At 34.0% G+C, this 17,814-nt stretch overlaps 1 protein-coding gene across 1 annotated transcript in view; it reads left to right on the top strand.

Annotated features, from left to right (window-relative positions):
- The window catches only part of LOC137925134 (uncharacterized), a 244,851-nt gene that overhangs the window by 221,688 nt on the left and 5,349 nt on the right, over window positions 1-17,814 (top strand). Inside the window, exons 9-11 of the mRNA XM_068768518.1 lie at window positions 14,545-14,750; window positions 16,148-16,326; window positions 17,130-17,408. Coding sequence (XP_068624619.1) covers window positions 14,545-14,750; window positions 16,148-16,326; window positions 17,130-17,408 — 664 coding nt within the window. The remainder of the gene's footprint in view (window positions 1-14,544; window positions 14,751-16,147; window positions 16,327-17,129; window positions 17,409-17,814) is intronic.

Here is a 17,814-nt window from a genome sequence, read left to right as displayed (position 1 = left end):
GTTTAAAAAGAAATATAACACCAAAAGTTAGAATTATTTTCTGCACTAAAATAGTTTCCGAAAGTAAGGCATGAAGTCCTTGGCACAAAATTTCGGGTCACGGTCGGCGCGCATTCTGTTTGTTTGTCATTAGAACACAAGAGAAGAAAGGAGTTTTGCATAAAAATTCAAGCGGGAACATACACATTAACTATTTACTTGTTTCGCAAAAAAATCTTCAAAGCCGTATGTCCAGCACAAAAGGAAAGCTCCTTGACGTTTTTGAAAAGAGAACAATATGAAATACGTTGAATAAAGAGAAAGAATTTATGTGACAATCTTTCAGACCAAACGAACTTTATGATGTGCTGGCTATAAATTATAAATATATATTTGCCAGTGTTTCTATATTTCATTTTTAAAAAAATATAGAATTGAAAGATGAATAACAAATATTAATAATAATAATTTATTTAAAAAAAAATACATTCAATGATTAATATAATCTTCTTTATGACGATTTGCTTACCGCCAAACAATTGAGTTAGATTGTGATAACTTCTGGGTCAATCTTTATAATCTCAGGCCACTTATCAGCTGCTGTTGGCATTTATCGTCGGTATATGTATACTCTTTGGCGGATCGGAACCTACCGTACTTTACTCCTCGGCATCTCACCTAACCGCCTCCCAGAGGCCAAAAATAAATACTTACAAGTAATGATCCTTCTCAACAGAAGAAGACACTGATGGCGGTCGCCGTATTCGCAGTGCGATCAAGCTCAGAGTGGCGCAATGTAATGCCGATTCTCTTCACCCTACACGACTTTCCTTCTGCTGGAAACATAGGTAGACACAAGCATCTCTGCTCCGCATCCCTCCTTCTCACCTTTGTAGTGACCTTCATAGTACAATTTCTCTTAGCTTCACCGTGGACAACTAAACCACTCCACCTCCTATATCAATTCCTCCCCCCTTAGGCAACGACAAGGTAACGCTCTTCAGGCTCCTGTTGACTCAAAGCCGAAGACAATACGGCTCATTTTTCCATTAATTTTACAAGCCTGATCACTCCTTAAACTCAAAGGTAGGATATACAACTAAAGTGACAGAAAGTACTATAGTGTACCAATCTGTTTAGACTTCTTCCAAGATACTTGACTCTAGTGCATTCTCTAAATTAAATGCTACAATAACCCTGCAGTCTATATATATAATATCCTTTCAGGGTATAAACAAGCCGCATAAACCTAACGTAGCGAATTTCATTACAATTACTTCATAAAGCTTACTAAAAATTACAATCACATATAAAACTGTCTAACATGCGTATATCTTTGAGCTCATCATCCTATACACTTCACATTTTTTCCATTGTCTGTGAGCTTGCATTCATTACAGTGGACGATTGTCCACTATGACTAGCAGTGTTCTCGTCTTTGAAAAGAAAGTTATACTTATTAATTTCTACTTTACATATCCGTAGTCTTGAAGGAGTATTATGGAAGGAATTTAAGATGAAACTTGTCGCTTTTTCTCTGATTTCAGCACAAGTTAGCCGTTGAGGAAAATCTTAAGGTCACCACAATTGAAAACAAAGTCTATAATTAAAATGCATTTTTTATCATAATCGTATAATATTTACGGCGACCGTTAGTAAACCCACAAATATTACATAAATAATAAACAAATTTTAATATTTAAAAAAGATACGTGAATATTTACCGTAGCGCTGGCATTGGATTGTGAAGTGTTACGCCGTAGCACACACAGCGAGAGCTACGACTGCCATTACATGATTAGTTTCCGCTAACAACATTTTTCGTTCGGAAACCTATAGACACATTTATAAAATTAACCTCGATGTTACTTTCCATTAAAATATTTTCACTCAAAATATATAAATATAAGAGGGCATTAAAACCTTTTACACTAATTAAGAAATGACATAAAAATCTATTTATTGAAATGTCACATAGTGATATATTTGTCTGTGGATTTTGTATATTGATTTGTTTATCAGTTAATAATTTGTTAAAAGGTAAGTAATACCTTGAGTTTATTTATTCAGGCTATCTCTAAGTGATCGAATCTGGAATGACGAAATCCGTAGACGATCCAAAGTTATCGCCATAGCATAGCGTATTGGCAAGTTGAACTAGCTTAAAGTTGGACGTTGGACTTAAAGTTCCAGAACTCTAGAATGAGAACCATGGACCAGCAATCACAACCTTAGATATCCACCCACAAGATGGACAGAGGTCCACATTAGGATCGTTGGAAGGCGCCTGGATGCATACCGCTTCCTACTGGTCTTATTGGAAATATACAGGAGAGGCTATGTCCAGCTGTGAACGTTCTATAGCTGAAATAATAATGATGATTTCCTGTAAGCACTTAACAAAAAACAAAACAATGTCTATAAATACCATTACACGGACAATGGCTATGCACAATGGATACTAAAGCCTATGCTATCGTAGGCATTAGTCCTGTGGTTTGCGGTAAGGTGTCTGAATCAAATACCCGAATAATTTATTCTCTACATTCATCATGCAAATTTCACTTCATATATACGGTCCACCGTACGTAAAAATCTTAAAATAAAAATAATTAAAATGTGACCAGTTCTTAAATATATCCCAACAAGAATAAAACCTCAAATTTGTATAAATTAAATAGTGTATAAATTTTTATTCGTTTATTAATGTATGTCATTGTGGGATTCTTCGTAGGTCTTGGAGGTAATGACAACACGAAGTTCAAGGTAGAAGTGTGTATATAATAACAATAATAATAAATTTATATATCAAAGTACAGAAATGCATACTAGAAACAGATATAAAATGTACACGTCAATTTGATAGCTGTATGCCAACATGAGTACTGTTGCTAACCACACTAGTCAAAGCAGGGGCAGTAGCAATGAGATTTACAGATCAGATTGCACCGCAACATACAAAACAAGGTTTCGAGGACATTAAAACAAAGAGCGTAGTCTAATAAGATATACATATGAACAAAAGAATGGTACTTAATATTGAAATTAATCTCTAGAAGAGACACTTCCGACAGGAAATTAAAAAAAAAAAACATATTATTTTATAGCCTTCAAAGTATTTCCAGTGAAGTCGTATGACAACGATAATAACCACTTAAGAATTTTAAGTTTGGCTTCACGTACAGAGCACTAGTTGTAATATCTTCACAAGACTTAAGAATTCTATTTTAAACAAAAACTACATATGGATTATAACGGTTCGCGAAAGCTGTGTTAGTGATTAGCGACGATAATTTAAAAACTTTACTTAGTCAACAGTGGATGGAAATCTGTAGTTGCGATAGTGGTTCTATGTGTGGACACGTCTTACTTTCAGGAATTTAATTTATTGATATAAATAATATGTATGATGTTACAATGCTAGCCATTTTGGCTTTGTGCAGCATCGTCGAAATTGCTAAAAACTAAAAAAAGCTGGCAGATCGTGTCCTAGTTACAACGATGACGTTTGCACGAAGAGGGACTACACCCATGTAGGTATATAGTGTTGTGACTGAAGTAGTATAAATTTGAGAAGCCAGGACTGCTCGGTAATCGGGAACGACATGGGTCTCTCCTGACCGCCCTTGCTTGAACGTGGACGAGGCGGACGCGGCCGCCGGTGTCGTGAGTACTAGTGTGATTAGTGTGTGGTACATCGTGTCCGATTAAGGTCCAATGTCAGGTAAGAATCGTAGCTACGGAATGATGTGGTGAATATATTTGAATTTGCGCTTTAAGAGCAGCGAGAGGCGCCGAACGCTCCATAATTACCAGAAAACGCTCCTTCCTAATCTTGTAATATCAGTCGAATAGTTAAACGGTTGCGTACCGTAACCCTCTCAGTTTTTGTGAATCCAGTACGGCTATTCATCTAATTCTTACTTAAGTCTCGATGAATTTATCCGGAAATAAAAAATCATAAGAAACTTATACTCTGAATTATAGCATACAACACTAATGAACACCATTGAACCATCTATCTCACACTATGTTGTACGAGTTGTAATCAATATCTCATCATTAGAGATCAAATAAAAAAATGGTTTTTCATCTTACGTCTTGATAAAGTATCGCAATTGATTATAAAATGTATTACATCACTCAAAGTGACATTGTTTGGGAACCAAAATCGAAGTTTTTGAATGTGTTTTGTAATCTTATTCAATTGGTCAATTTATTACAAAACCAAGACATAACATTATTTTAAAAACTTACTTGCAAAATTTCATACAATGTACATAAATAATAAATATTATTTAATTTAATATCATATAACAACGCAAATAAAAATCGCAAGTAATTTACATTATAATAAAATATATATCTACGTAATTTAGACAACATTTTACTGCACGAGTTACTAGTCTATTCACATTTCATAATTAGTTTAATCTACCCTGGAACAATTGCTCAAACGGTTAGTACAAAGTCCACTGCAAGTGGGCCGGGCCGGAGCCAATCAGTTTACACGAAAACTCAAACACAAGGCCGCAACAATCACACAGACAAAAGTTTTCGTCGGAGTTACTACCTAAATATAGCAAACACAAACACGCATACATTAGTATCCGCTTTAGTATCTAGAACTTTTCGGTATTTCTGATATTCCGACAGCACATCAAATTTAAAAGTAATCACTAATCATTAGCCATGTGCTATATACTCTACTTTATAAGGTCTTAAATTTTAAGGGGATTTTTTTAACTAAAGCGAAACTGTTCTAGTAAAAAAATATTGTCAAATCTAAATTGAAATTCATTGTTAATGCTTTTGAAAACGTGAAGGATTCCAGGAATATCATCAAAATCATTATAAACGAAAAGACACATAAATATCGATTTAATATTCTTCAAAATAGTGCATGGTTATATCCTGTAACCATTATAGGAAATAGAGGACCCATACCTCTTTGGAAGTATATTTCACGTTTTCAAACACACCACCGCTTCTTCGCCATCTTAAAACCGTATTCCACGAACTAATTGCTTACCGTAGAATTTCAATATCATTACACGGCACTATTCAATGTGATGGCTTTTTTTTAAATTGAATCAAAATACAAGATATTCTTGCACATTGCTTTCAAACGTCTGAGTGATAAATTAGGTTCATACTATGCCCATGATTGCTCCAACTTGGTGGTAGATAACTCACGTGTTAGACTTTATCATCTAATGCACAACTTAGGTGTCAGTTCCAATAGTTACTGTTGGAAGATATCACAGAGATTATAAATACCATTTGAACAGATAAAATAAGTAGTGAATATGCACAAGATGAAGCTGCATTATCAAATATATCAGAAGTCTATAATTGTTCGAAATTGTTTAAAACCATAAATCAAATCCTTTATAAGGCTGAAACGTTATTTCTAAATTGCCAATAAAGAATTACAAAAGAAAGTTCTGAAGTTTAAAAAGATTTGTAATGAATTTTAAATTCGGCACTGACGAAGACTAAATCCTTTTTTTTTCAATCCTTAATCAAAAAAATTCTTACACAGCGATACTCCGTGTATTTTGCCCTAGCTGCAGTTAATATGATCCACAATATTAATAGCCCTTGCGAAACCAAGCTATCATCATTTCAAAAGTAAAACATTTACTACTGGACGGTAACTTACCCCAAAGATATCCAAGAAGACCGTTGGGAGGTGGTCTGGTTGTACCAGCCTCTAACGATCTTGACAAGACCGTCTGTCCACCTTGTGGGTGGACATCTAACACTGTACTAGACCGGCAGGTGGTCTCCACTCCAAAACCCTAAAGAGCCACTTCCATTTGCCAATTTGCTCTGCTATGTAGGTTACATTCGTTCTTGTATGAATATCTTAATTCCTGATTCAATTTTGAAAAAAAATTCCAACTTGATCTCTCCATAGCTCGTTAAGCGACTTCGAGTAACTACAATATATACATACAGAAATACATATTATAAAGGATTTAAAACATATATTATATATATTAAGTCTTGGATTCAATTTTTTCTTTATCACTTTAGTAATTTTAATGTATATATCCGCTTTCCCACATTCAACGAAAACCAGATGACCACGTGGTAAAAACTGCCTTAAGCCTCCCAGAATTCCCAAGGGGGAGAGGGCGTCCAGAAGCTACGTGGTGGTCTAATATCGAAAAGGAACTGGAAACCCTTCAACTTGATGCAGAGACAACCCAGGATAGGGTGGCCTGGCGCAAATTGATAAGGAGATCCGACCCCAAATAAGTAAAAGGAAAAGAAGAAGAAGAAGAATGTGTATATCCGCTTTCCATAAAGAAAAACTCAAAAGCTTTTAAGTAATAAGTAACATAATATAACTTTACTAAAAAGCTTTCTAAATATCACTCTCTATATCTCTTTCTCCCTAACTTTTGTCTATATGAACAATAAAATTTTACAAATTCATTCAGATTCTTTAACACTTTTTGTTTACGTGGAACGGTTTAAAGGAACAGGTTGTCTTTATAATAACAAACCATAGAATAACACTTAACCGTGAATACACGTTCTTAAAATGTAGACTTAGAAGTTTTTTTTAAACCATATGAGAGTTAAAATGTAGCGCAGTAAAAGATATAAACATTCTAAATAATAAGGTTTTTTAAACACAAAATCAACATTTTCAACATTTGACTAGATATTCAAATGTTGAAAATGTTGATTTTAATCATAATATAAACGAAAACCAAATAAACACGAATCATACAGATCAGACTTGTTTTATGTCTGTAGGTATCGCAGTTGTATTTACCAAGTCGGTCTTATGGGAGATCTGTCAAAACCTTACAATCTTAACGCAATTGTCCAAAACTTAACTATATTCTTAATATCTCAATTACTAATAATGGCATGCCGCAGTTTTGTTTGAATTATTATCCTAACAAACGTTATCAGACATTCCGTGTACAATTAGTTAATTACGTTTCGCCTTACAGACTTGTTTGCCCCTCACCACAATTGTTTCATCTGTCAGCTCGAAGTCCCGTGCAAATGGAGCGGGCAATCCGTTTACACAGCACCACAAATACGGTCCGTAACAAGCCCACTACACTAATTAGCCCAACTCCTTTATCGCTACAACTAAACTCTTTTGGCAGCGATACCAATTAAATGACTTAACGATGTTTTCAACAAAAGTTAATTCTACTGTTCATACGGGAACGTATCTACATTAACACTACCTAAATACTCATATTTCTAATGTTTTCAGAAATTCCTGTAATGTAATATGCTTTTTTAACTTGTCATAATTTATATCGATTCATTTTATCAAAGACTAGCGAATTCGTAACATTACTTTAATAAGAAGAAAACAGAATACAGAGATAAAAAAATTACCATCCTATATGACATCTAAAATGTTCAAATACAAACATAATATTTTTTACATTACTTCGTGATTTCAAATATATGTTTATTTAAAACTTTTTCTTTTTACTTTTTCTTTAATTTCATTCATCACATCGTAAGAGGTTCAGGGTAGGTGGACGTGCAGATGCGTCATGGTTCTAACCGGCCGGCGTTATTAGAAATTTTGGGGTTTATGTTCAAAGGACATTCTACGGCTACGAACGTGACGTTAAAGGTCAATTAAAAGGTTATTTATTTTTATATTTTAGATTACTCTTTTATGAGAGGAAAAATTTCAGACAAAAACTTTTTGCTCTCTGGTATTTACAGCTTATTCGAGCTTATTGTAGAGCGATGTAGGTCCTAAATCTGTTTAGTATAACTAAGCTTAACTTAATCCCCATGGATGCTTATATAGAGGTATTTTCATCATCGTCAGCTGATGAATACCCACTGCAGGGTATTCGCATAACCCAATAATCACAAGAACACATATAACGTCAAACAATGACGCAACAATATATGAAGGTAAAGGAATTTAATACCAGGCAAATTTATTATACAAGTTTTTTTCCAAATTCAAAGAGAAGAGCAGAGGGAAGCCATAATTGGGGTGTGAGGGGATGTGCTATAATAAATAATTAGGGGACCGGCGGCGGTTCGTACGAATTGTCGCTTCTCTCTGTCAAAATATTTGACTAAGGTACTTGGATCATTAGCGGAGAAATATCGTTATCGTCAGCAATTTTGAATGGATAAGTATAATATTTAATTGAAATTTTAATATTTATTTGATTAGGGATTCACGATTACTGAAATATAAGCTAGCTAGTAACGGATCTTTCATCTTTTAGAATACTTCGAGAAGATGACTGTCGATTGCTAATTTTCCTGAATTACGTTTTTCTCTGATCAGAAGCTTTAAATCTGAACAGGTGGTACACTCAACTTAACGTCAACAAGATATGTAATCTACAGTGTATTGAATAAATAGTTTTTAAATTAAAATATTACTCATAAATTCCTATACTTTCTTAAAAAAAGTTTTATTAAAAGGAAGTGCCGTGACTGGGTATGATTTGAATTATTATCATAGTCAACAAATTAAACAATGGTATCCCATCGCTAAGGACTGAGATTTACGATTTATCGCAGTTTCAATTAGTAGAATACAATCTTATAAAATTCACACTTTGTACATTAATTATATTGCTACTGCTCGCAAACAAGTTTTAGAGAGGATTGGTTACAACGTCCTCTGCGTACCATAAGACCACACTCGGATCTCTAACCGATACCTCTGGGGATGCCTATGCCTGGCACCTATGGGGCTGAAACGACACCGACGTGCCAACATCATTCCGGCCGTAGAATGCTAACCTCTGTTGCACACAGACTTTCGCCATGAATTTCAAGTAGGACCAGTTGGAAGCGAACTCCTGGGTCTTCCGAGGACCTAGACGACATCGTCTGTTCAACTTGTAGGTGGATGTCCCACGTTCCGCTTACTAATCTATGATTTAACCTTAAACCCTAACAGCCATCAGTTCTGCTTACTATGTGGCCTGCCCGCCATCACATATTACTTAGATATTTAATTTTAACTTTTTTTTAATAGCTATATATTACATAATATTGAAATAAGCCAATTTCGTAATTCGCAAATTAATATTAAAGATAAACAAGAACAGGTGTGGATAAAATAAAAATATAATTAAATTCTAATTCGAATTTTAAGTTCGTTCACTAAACTATAAAAATTACAATATATCTAATATAGCAAATGTTATGTAAATTATCAAAAGGGATAAATTGATGCTAGTGGCCACACAATAGACCGATTTTCCTTTAGTAGATTCAAGAGCTTTCCATAATATCGCTTGTGGATGGACACAAATGATAGAGCCGTCCATATACTGAATAGATTTTAGATTTATATGTTCAAGTTTCTGACAGATTCTACTAATGGTAGCGAAACCGTTTGTGTTTCAAAACGATGAAGTGATGTATTTATCAATTTACCTAAAAGACGATACTGACAATTTTCATGTTAGGGCGTTTCCACATCTATCTTTCTCTATCTTATACCCATTATAAATCACGTAATGAACCATTAGCCATGAAAAAGGCCACTTAGCATGTGTCATACGAAAAATTTAATAAGTATAACACTATCTCTAAATAAGTTAAACAATTAAAATAACTATATCCTAAACTTTTTACAGTCGTAACAAATTAAAATATGTAATAAGATATTTGTAATTAAGAGGGCAGACTTCCTTTTAAAACAAAACTTTTTAAAATTCTTTTTATTTTTTGGATCGACAACGATAAATTTGGTCGCGACATAAATGAAAATTTTGCCAGTTTTAAGTCACATACTACATAACCATTTTAATAAAATAATAGCAAACTTTTATCGCTTAAACCGAAAGCTCTCGCTAACTCTTTCATGGTTTGATATAGATCCCGCCCTACTGTCGTTTCCAGTTGACTTGCGCTATAGTCCACGAGGCTCGATTTTTGATTAAAAATTTCCACTAGAGAAACTTTGGAACCAAAACCGAACCGCGTGTTGGTTTGCGGCAGCTTGTCGTTGATACTTCGAACTGGTTTCACAGTAAGCTCGTATTAAAAAATGACTCAACATAGTTTTTCCTAGTAAAAACATATGAATAACTAATTTGGAAATATACACGATAATTAGTTAGAATGTATAACTCATTTTCTGTCAAAAAACGTTATATCCAAAAGTCAATGGTTTTGAAAATAATAGATGACGTAATGAGGATTTGTTAAGAAAATGGCCAAAATTTGCAAAATTCGGATAGTTATATATTTAAATTAATTTTGGTTTCATTTCATACCTTTCCCTGCAGACTTTGAACTTCCAGAAGTTATTTGCCTCTGGCATTTTAATAGGAAAAAATAATTAATGTAACATATTCTAGTGTAATTACTTTATACAAATGATTGGTAATAGGTGTAAAAATTTTAAAGCCTTTTGGTGACAAACGGGCTATTCATTCATCCCTTTAAAACAGACTTAGAACTAATCATCCGTTTATGTGTTGCTTTTATTTTGTAATAAATTTATTTAACATTTCCAAATTAAAATTCCAAATATTTGATGCCCACTATTACTAACCTAATATATTCTTTACGATTAATTTATCATTTCATTATTATCCAACCAATATCTGCTGTGTGTAACAAATATACAGTCGAGTTATCAGTATTAGCATCAACAGTTCTCTCAGACCGTTGCGTCAATGTCAGGCGCACTTTTTCTTTCTGCGATAATGGCGTCAATTAATGACTTCACACTCATATGTACATTGAATAAACAATATTTTCCCATAGTAAAAATATTGAAACCGCAATTCATTGTTAAGTTCAATAATCATAATAGTCAGCGACGATTCATTGTTTTATTTCGTCACTAAAATGTAAAACACATTTTGTAATGTACGTTTAGGTATAAAATGCTTAGTCGCGGCAGCAAACACAAGTCATCGCCCGTGTGCGCTTCTCGATGGATTTTACATGACTCGAGAATAGGGTGCCCATATCTATATTCAGTATAAGTGCACGTTCGTATATTATATTTTATTAATTAATCTATAGAAATGATTTCCTGATAATATTTATTGCCTAATATTTATTCTTCGTCGAAACGTCTTCATACACTCTGAAAAAGATGATACGACCTTAACTATTACGACGATAAAAATAACTATTACTAAGCCATCACAAAAGAACTGTAAAATTGTTTTTATTTACTAACTAAAAATTTAAAGCATCAAAACTTAAATTATCCGTTTATTAGCTGTTTAAAATTTCTGTCTTTTTTCTTAAATCTTCCAGCGCTATCTAATGGTGCACACTCTTTGACAATGTTCTTTCAACGTAATTTACTTTCGCGCCTAGGGTATTGTTTGACTACTGGTTTTATTGTAATTTCGAACGTTATGGAAATAAAAATTATAATAATTATTATTATCTCATTGGTAGGAAATACATTAACTACAATACTATAAACTGAAACTCAATAAAACTCATGTATTAATGATTGACGGCAGACATAGCTCGATGGCCTCTATCAAAATCCCATCTTTATGGACGGTCTCGTTAGTACTTTTGTAAACGAAAACTTTACGTTCTATAATTTTTTTTATTCGTCGTTTCAGACCACGCCCATCCATCATAATCTTCAAACTTGGCCGGTGGATTAGCAATAAAAAAATTTAAGATTAAAGAAGAAAAATCTATGACTCTTCTTTTTCAACTGTATAAGACTTATAATAATTATAATTGCATTACCGATACTCATATCGACGCCCACTGCAAGGCATAGGTCTCTCCCAAAGATCGCCATTATCAAAAAAAAAGTAAAGTTAATAATAACTTAATCCTGAAAATATTAATAAATGTCTAGTGTCACTAGCATACGAGATATTTCCGACCCCCGCCGTTTACGTAACGTTTCGCTCGGATCTCGGCTAAATGAACGCTGAATTATTCCTGCCGAGATTTCGCGTACATTTTCGCCTGTTTAATCGATACGCCGATAAATGGCGGAACGTCGGTATTTGCATTTGGCCTCTCGTTTTAAATTATATACACTGGTTGATGTATTTAACCTATGAACATTTTAAACTAGTATAAGCAATGTTTCTCATAGACAACCAACAAGATTTTCATTTTTAACACCTTAAAAACTTAAAATGATTATAGTTAGTATGATGTACTTACATTACCACTACCTTATTCGATGTTAAGTGATGATGTGGCATAGTAAAATATAATATTTTGGGGAAAAAGATTCCTCGACATATTTTTTCAAAGTTTATTTAAATTTAACAATACCTAGTCTAGCCATAAGTTCTGTTACCAAAAAAATCTGATAATTTATAAAAAAAAATGTTTTAAAATTTTAAATATGATTGTGTAGAGTGAAAAAGATATGTTAACGTACTAAACTAGTAATTCAAATTGTCTACCCTTATCTTTAACGCACGATTTTAAACGGACAGGTCATGCGTCGATGGATTTATGAACTGTTTCTATTGGAAACTTGATCGCTGTTGCCTCCAAAAATTACTTCAGCGACTCAATATTTAGGTGACGCTTAGAGAAGGCCATGTCCTCTAACATTGACCACAATTTATAGTCCAAAGGGTTTAAGTCCGGACTAGTAGAAGGCCAATCATCGGCCTTCATGAAGACTGGAACATTTTGTTCAAGCCAAATTTGGGCAGTGCACGCCTTATGACCCGGGGCTGAATCCTGTTGGAATGTCCACACTTCCTTTTTGAATAAGATGTCGCTGAGAGGTTTAACTACCACTTCTAACACGGGTTCTTGATACACTTTGATGTTTTCACTCCTTTTTCTTAAAAATTGAGTTTTGTAACTCCTTGTTAGGAGACACCTCATCAAACCATGACGTATGCTGGATGATGGCCTCGCTGAAGTTTGGCCACTACCTCGGAAGCTTCTTTAGGACTGTGGGAATACATCCGATCATTTTGTTTGTTGTAGTGCTCCTCGATTGTAAAATTTTTTTCACCGGTATAATAATTTTTCTGTGTTTTTCATCCGCTTACCGAATTGATCTTTCGACTCTCTTTTGTTTTAGTGCCTGATTTAAGGTATGTCCTGTGTATCTCCGGTAAGCCCCTAGATGTAAGTCTTGATTAATAATCCGAGAAAGTGTCTTTGGTGAGATTTTCATTTCTCTTGAAAGGATTTTCTTGACTGCATTAACGGCCTGGTTTGTTCTGTTCGAATAAACTGCGGTCGACCGGACCTCTAACGGTCATCAAGTGACATGGTTTCAGTGTACCCTTAGATGGTATGATATACAAACATTTGATTAATCCCTAGCTTTTTCAGTGGATTCAAAATGTCGGCAGGCTCCTTACTTACTATGTACAGTGCAATTACTGCAATCCTATTCTCTTTAGTTTCCCTCCCCATTTTCAAAACAAATAATTTCTAAACAAAAATAAAGAATAATACCGGGAAAGAAGTCTATTTTTTTATCGTAGAAGCTAATGTTCAAAATTCAAAATAATATTTTTTAAATGTATTTGAACAGCCAGTAACTGAATTTTTGGCTAGACTAGGTAGTATATGGGTTCCATTTGGTTCGATGACTTTTTGCCACTTTATATATAGTCTCATGATGACTTTGCTCTAATTTTAGATAGGAATTTCGGATCAAAAAACCGCGACATATAGTTTTAGCAGTACTCTTATTCTTCCGAGAACATGTTAAGTAATAAAGAATTTTCAAGACACAGGTTGAAATTTGAATTAATAGTTCCATAAACGTCATACGAGGTTAAGCATTTGTTCCTTTTCTAGAGTAAAACTGTTATGTTTCGAATTACTTAATTACAACAACGGTTTAAAAGAAATTATATCTACATGTTTCTTCTTTTAAAGGATTTTTTAATGTCACCGAAATTTGCCAGATACAAATAGTAGAGCTAAAGAGAATTTTTTTACAAATTTGTATTTAGTATTTCCGACACACTTTCCCGGCATTATATTAGCCAAGTAACAGCCTATTCATCTCTTGTAGTTATCACGTCATAACTGGTAACATTGGTGCAGGCAAATCTAATGTTGTATTGACGTATTTCGTTTTCAATTCATAATTTTTTTGGTTCTCTTATTTACTAACAATACTGTGCATTACAACCTTAATCTATTATAACTTCTTCAACAAGCTCTTTCAACAATATTTTATGCGAGGAAATGCAACTTATGCTGTTCATGTGAGCCACAGCAAGTTTCTATTGCGATACAGTTAACAGTATGGCTGGCGCACTTGTACGCTAGCCCGCGGGTCCCAACTGACGCCAGAATAAATGTCTTGTCGATAGACGACGGACTTCGGGTAACAGCTGTACAGAACCATAACTCATGCGCCGTTTGACTGTGGGAACCTTTCACGATATTATTTCTAATGTATCTATATACATATATTTATATATACATTCTATGTAACTTTTACAGTATTCCATAATAGCGTTCTATATGGTATAGTCATACAGTTTACTTTATTCAACAGTTATTCATTTCGTTTAGGATAGCGAATCTCTCTCTACGGTTTTCTACTCCTAAAACAGATTATAAAGGACATAACGACGTTTATTTCAGGATTCGCCTTGAGAACTACGAGCAATGGTGTGCTGTGGATGCAGTGACGCAGGGTTGCGCCGGCTCTCCCGCCGCCTGCCGGGCTGCAGTGGTGGCAGTACTTGGAACCCAGCTCAGAGCTGCTTGTGCCTGCCGTGGAACTGACTTCGCTCAACTTTACGACTGTCTCGGTTGGCAAAGGCTGCTCTGGCTAAACCCTTGCGTCGGTGAGCTATTTATATTTTAGAAAAGCAACATAGCATTGCACAGATTTAACTAACTAGTGCTAGGTCCACCGCGTCATATAAAGAGCGGCCTGCATAATACTGCGTAACAGATTTAACTAGGTTTGTAATCCATACCTAACCAAATTATAATTCATCCTACCAATGTTACTTCAGAAGCCTGTTTCATAAATGAACGAATAAAATAACTGATGTTCATTTTTAATATTTAACAGAGAGTTTTATGTTATTATGTTTGTTATCTTCGGAAATAAATTCACTACGAATTTTTGTTAGTTAATTCTTTCACCAAGTTGGTGCTTGTTGTAACCTTTGTTGTGTGGTCTTTAGATATATTTTTTAATAAATACAAGTATATAGTATAGTAAAAGTATATCAATATGCGGAAGTATTGCACTTTGACTTTGGTAGATTTAGTAACAAATGCCAGTTCAGTTATTAGACCAAATCTATACAAAGTTTTATTAGGAAAGAATACCAGAGTAGTTAAGCATCGCAAATTTTAAGAAAATAAACGTGGATCATTCAGGTCACTTTCGCAAACTTTGATACTCACGGCCTGCACTCGCCAGTTTATCGTATGTCTTTCATATAACAACATTGAAAACAAATCTTCATCAACAAATCGTCAATATCTTCAGTATATCCTTTTGCGATATAAAAAAATGGTTGTAACTATATATTATATAGTTTAATTCTAATTTTCAAAATATTGTCATTAAATTTAACATGTTATTATTTACGTAAATTTTTAATTCTTTTGTCGTTGTGATAAATATGTAATTTATAACTTTATTTCATGTCCTTTTCACATCGGTTGCTCACTTTTTTTTACATATGTATGTCAAACTTAGTTATATGTACATTTAAGTTATGCAACTAGTTTGTAACAATACTGTAAACCTACATATAAGTGTAGCATAGTTTTCAGCGTTAGGTAGCTTTGAGTGTGAAGTAACGAGCAGTGGTCGCTCAGCGGCAGAGAACTGAGACTTATGGTTGTAGGTCGCGGGTTTGATTCATTAATTATAAAGGATTGCCACCGCTCACAAGTTTGTTATACTTCTCTAGGACATTTCAATTGTAATGTAAATGTAAAATATTTGAAAAAGATTTACTACTTATAATATTGAACATGAAAAGAAATTAGATGATGAACTTTATACCCGGCTATATTTATTTTTCATGTTTATACGCCCTATAAATAATTGAGAACATGAGAAAATGAACACCTATTTGCAATTACTATTTTATTAACCTCATGAAAAAACACTTAAATTTTATTTGTTAGTCAAGCTAAAACAAACAAAGAATTTCTGTCTCTTATTATTATTATAACATAAGTTTATTTTATCACAATTGAATTTATTTTATTTCAGTGGAATCGCAACATGATTACCATGTGAAAACATACGGATCCCTTCTCACTACAACGCCTTACGACAACGGCATACGTTACATCACTGTACCGCCAGAACCGGCCATCCACCACAGGACCACCACCCACCATCACCGCCACACCACGCAACATGGAACATCGCAAGTTGAACATTCGCAGGTATAAAATAAATTGGAAACACGGCATCATTATCATCATCGTTTAAACTGTAATATTACCCCTGCTGGACATGGGCCTGGCCATATATTTCCTATTATTGGTTACAAACGGCCTCTTTCCAGCGTTTTCTAACGATTTTAACAAGATCGTCTATTCACTTTGGGAGTGGAGAATTAAAGCTGCGCTTGTCGATTCGTGACCTTCACTCTAGAATCTCACAAGCTTAAATTTATTTACATACAAAAGAAAACAAATTTTGAAAAGTTAATTTTTATATTCATTACGAGTATCAATACAAGAAAGTAATTTTGTTACTACTTAAATGAAAAATAACATAAATCTGATAGCGAATAGTTCACTGAAGTTTTTTGCGTATAAACAACCTAATATCGTAAAAGGTTTATTTGGAATTATTCTCAACAGTATGTTAAGAAAGAAATTATAATAAGTTTTAAATATGTATTTATAACCCCTATTTAGCTAATACTCTCTCAGACTCGATATTCGCGACAAGCATAATTGGCAATTATTTACGTACTAAGTACTTAAGACTATGTACTACTTAAGAAATTAAATAAGTCACGGTTCAAATGAACGGTTATATTTTGTGAAAATGCTTTAATTTTTGTTTATAGTGCTACAGAAACCGTTATTAGGTACGCAGGCAATGGCCGAGTTCTTGCTCTTTTCCCGTAACCCTCACCCATCCGCGCTTGGCGGTAGCACTATAGATATGACAAGGATTCAAACACATGTTTTACGTATAGAAGACCTAAAGTTTAACCGTGTATAATTGTTTCAAGGAAAATCGGGAAGTTCTCAGCCCTATCACAACAATGTCGGAACAAACAGTAAGACCGAACGAAGTTGGACAAATTTCCGAACCAGTAATGGAGACTACTACCGAAACAACGACGGCTGCTACTACAACTACTACCACAACAACGACGACCACCACCACCACAACGACTACCACTACCCCCAAACCGACTACGACTCTCGAACCGACTAAGTACTGCATTGTGAAAAAACCTGAAAGCGACGATGAAGCTCAATATATCAAGATGGGAGAGACGAGAAGAGTAAGACTTCTTTATAAATTTATAGCAGTTAAGAAATTCATTTCTCATGCATGTTACAATATTTAAACAATGACAGTTTTATTGCAAATACTACTAATCTAAACGACTTCGATTAACTTCCATGTAAATAAGTTAAGAAATTTGAGAATAACGAAATGAAAAATTTACCGAACTTTTTTAATTTGTTCATATCTTAGTCATAAATTTTTCTATATCACGCAAGACCGCTTTAACTACATCATATATGTCCACATAAACCTTCGTTTTTACGATAGTTGCTGTATAATGTGCAACAGACTGTACAACTAATTTTGCGCAATAGCGTAAAGGATTTGTATGATTATACCTCTCTTTGTATGATTTTTACCTTTTTCATCGGCTAATTCTATTTCTTATTAACATATGT

The sequence above is a fragment of the Battus philenor genome, unplaced genomic scaffold, assembly GCF_028537555.1.
Source record: "Battus philenor isolate CCGP_79_NKW_IND1 unplaced genomic scaffold, ilBatPhil1.0.hap1 SCAF_26, whole genome shotgun sequence".
Classification (NCBI taxonomy): domain Eukaryota; kingdom Metazoa; phylum Arthropoda; class Insecta; order Lepidoptera; family Papilionidae; genus Battus; species Battus philenor.
The sequence above is the reverse complement of the archived record's forward strand: the minus strand, read 5'-3'. Positions and strand labels throughout refer to the sequence as shown.